Consider the following 2,509-nt stretch of genomic DNA (forward strand, 5'->3'; position numbering starts at 1 on the left):
CAGACATTTATTTTGAGACGGAGCAAGGAGTAGGGTAGATAACCACAAAATCATTAGAAGACAAGTGTGCTTATTATTTATCAAAACTCAGTGCTAACTGACAAAACCAACGGTAACTTTCTTTTCAAACCGTTGTGTCCCCCAAAATACTCCATCTTTTCCTCTCTCTTTTTTTTCTTTTATCACAATTCCCCATCAATCATCATCATATTCATAATTTTTTTTTCCATTGAAGAACCCAACTATAAAGAAAAAATGAAGTGTTTTACATGTTGTTTTCGTACTAATTCCAATCACAAGAAAATCATCACAAAAAAGCCAAGTAGTAATAGCAGTAACAAGATCAATAGTATCTCTCCTCAAGCTCTCCAGGTACGTCGTAATAATCACTATTTATTATGGTTAAAGGGTCGTCCTTTAATTCAGTTGACTGAGAGGAAGGTGTTAGACACAGTCATATATGATGACATGGTCATACTAATTCAAATAGATTCTTTTAGTAAATGACTAAAAATCCGATAAGGAGATTCAGTTGACTGAGGGGTAGGTCTTAGGCACACACTCGCGTGCTTACATTGACTTTATAAGTAAAACGACCCCTTTAGTTAGTTGTGTTTGAATTTGGAGTTTGATTAACTTCTTGTGTTATTTCTAAAGGATTTGCTCGAGACTCGCGAAAATGGTGAAGATTTTGTAGCCATTAATGGTACAAAAGAAGAAGTTGATCACCACGACGAGATTGTGAAAGCCATTAACCTCATCGAAGAATCAAAGTACGATTTTTTAAATTTTTATTTCAAAAATAAGAAAATGCAATTTTTTTTTCGTTATCTCAAATCTGTTAAAAAACAGGGGTATAATTAGCAGAGAGAATTTACTCAAGTTCGATGAGAATGGCGAAGCTTATGTAGACGCCATTAATGCTAAGAAGGAAGAAGCTCAACACAAGATTGTGAACTCCATTAACCTGTTTGAAGAATCCAAGTAAGTTTTTTTTTTTTAAATATTCAATTTTGTAAATTGTTTTCGTTCACTCAAATTCTTCGAAAAACAGGGACGAGGAGGAAGAAGAAGAGTTGAATAAAAGCAATATAAAGAATTTGCTTGAGACACGCGAAAATGATGAGGGCTTATTATCAAATCAAGTTTCTGCAAATTGCTCAGATATTCTGAGCAATTTGCAGAAACATAACGGAGAAGAAGAAGAAGAAGTGGACGAGGTTTCAAATTCAAGTGTGTCAAGTTATATATCTTATCCTCAAAATCATCGATATCATTGCTGCAGAAACAGCAATGATGAATTCGAAGATATTGATCTCGAAGATGAAGCTAACAGTAATGATGGAAATGAAGTGATTCTTGAAGAGTCGTCTTACGAGTCATTATTTTCACTCTCCATAGACGACTCCACTCGGAATGGAAATAATCCCATCCCCGATATCATGTGTGACAAGGAGGAGGTCAATAGCCCATTGAAACCTATGTTGCTCAGACGTTTCAAAAATGCTCACAGACTTGTCACGAATCCTCAAGAAGTAGTGCATTTTCAAAAAGGGTGTGACAACAGTTTTGAAGAGTCCGAGCAACATAGATTACCAGTGTTGAATCCAATTAGAAATCCATGTCTATTGAAAGACACCGGCATTACAACGCCTCCATCACTATTGAATCAACAAGAGGAGAAGGAGAACATTGATACAAATCTTCTTGATTGTAGCACCACATATAATCGTGCAGAAGACGAGCCTAGTTTGAATTGTCAGGAGAATGTAATCGCAGTTGATGCTAGTCTCTCGAGCTGGTTAGTTGAATGTTCTCAAGACTACACGCCAAATTCTAAAAACAGTGTTGGTTCTGTCGGAAATTCACCTTCAGAGAAACGCGTAGGGCTTATCGATAGACCAATTTTAGGAGCATTGACAGTAGAAGAGCTCAAAGATGAAAAGCCCATTGTAATAGGGACTATTGGGAGCTATTTGAGACATACAGGGCAAGCTAGTAGCATTTCATCTTACTGAGGCATTTCGTCGAGCAGGTAGCACGCTCCCGGGAGGAGGTATACGTGCTTTATTTTTTCACGTGTTATGTTAAGTTTGTATTGTTATTCCATATTCAACGATTCAATAGTTTAATAGATAGTCAAATTTGTATAGCATATTTTCTACATGAAAGTGGAATTTACCAATGACTTAGGGACCAATGAATATCATCCCTTAGCGACCGGGCGACTTGTGTTTTAAGGCCTGATTAATTTGAATTTGCATAAAAAGTTTTCACTTTTAAGCATAATGTAAGACAAATATCATGAGTTTGTCCTGTAATAAAATTAGTTGTTGCTAATACCCGTTTCTCGATTATCTCTTTCATAATCAGAGCTTAGAGAAGGAATAGATAAGAGGATCCTATGAAAACTGTATAGAATTCGAACACAATAATCGGTTTGATCATCTTCATAGAAAAGGATATTAGATTACATAATAGAAAAGATTAAAAAATCATCACTAACGTT

The 2,509-nt window shown here is 35.7% G+C and overlaps 1 protein-coding gene across 1 annotated transcript; it reads left to right on the forward strand.

Moving 5' to 3' along the window:
- The first annotated feature begins 243 nt into the window (after nucleotides 1-243).
- LOC125859941 (uncharacterized) lies at nucleotides 244-2,267 on the forward strand. The gene is made up of 4 exons (XM_049539794.1): nucleotides 244-372; nucleotides 658-773; nucleotides 853-984; nucleotides 1,055-2,267. Exons 1-4 carry the CDS (start codon nucleotides 256-258, stop codon nucleotides 2,016-2,018), a joined length of 1,329 nt encoding a protein of 442 aa, XP_049395751.1. The 5' UTR covers nucleotides 244-255; the 3' UTR covers nucleotides 2,019-2,267.
- The last annotated feature ends 242 nt before the right edge of the window (nucleotides 2,268-2,509 follow it).

This window comes from Solanum stenotomum, chromosome 3 (genome assembly GCF_019186545.1).
Source record: "Solanum stenotomum isolate F172 chromosome 3, ASM1918654v1, whole genome shotgun sequence".
NCBI classification, from domain to species: domain Eukaryota; kingdom Viridiplantae; phylum Streptophyta; class Magnoliopsida; order Solanales; family Solanaceae; genus Solanum; species Solanum stenotomum.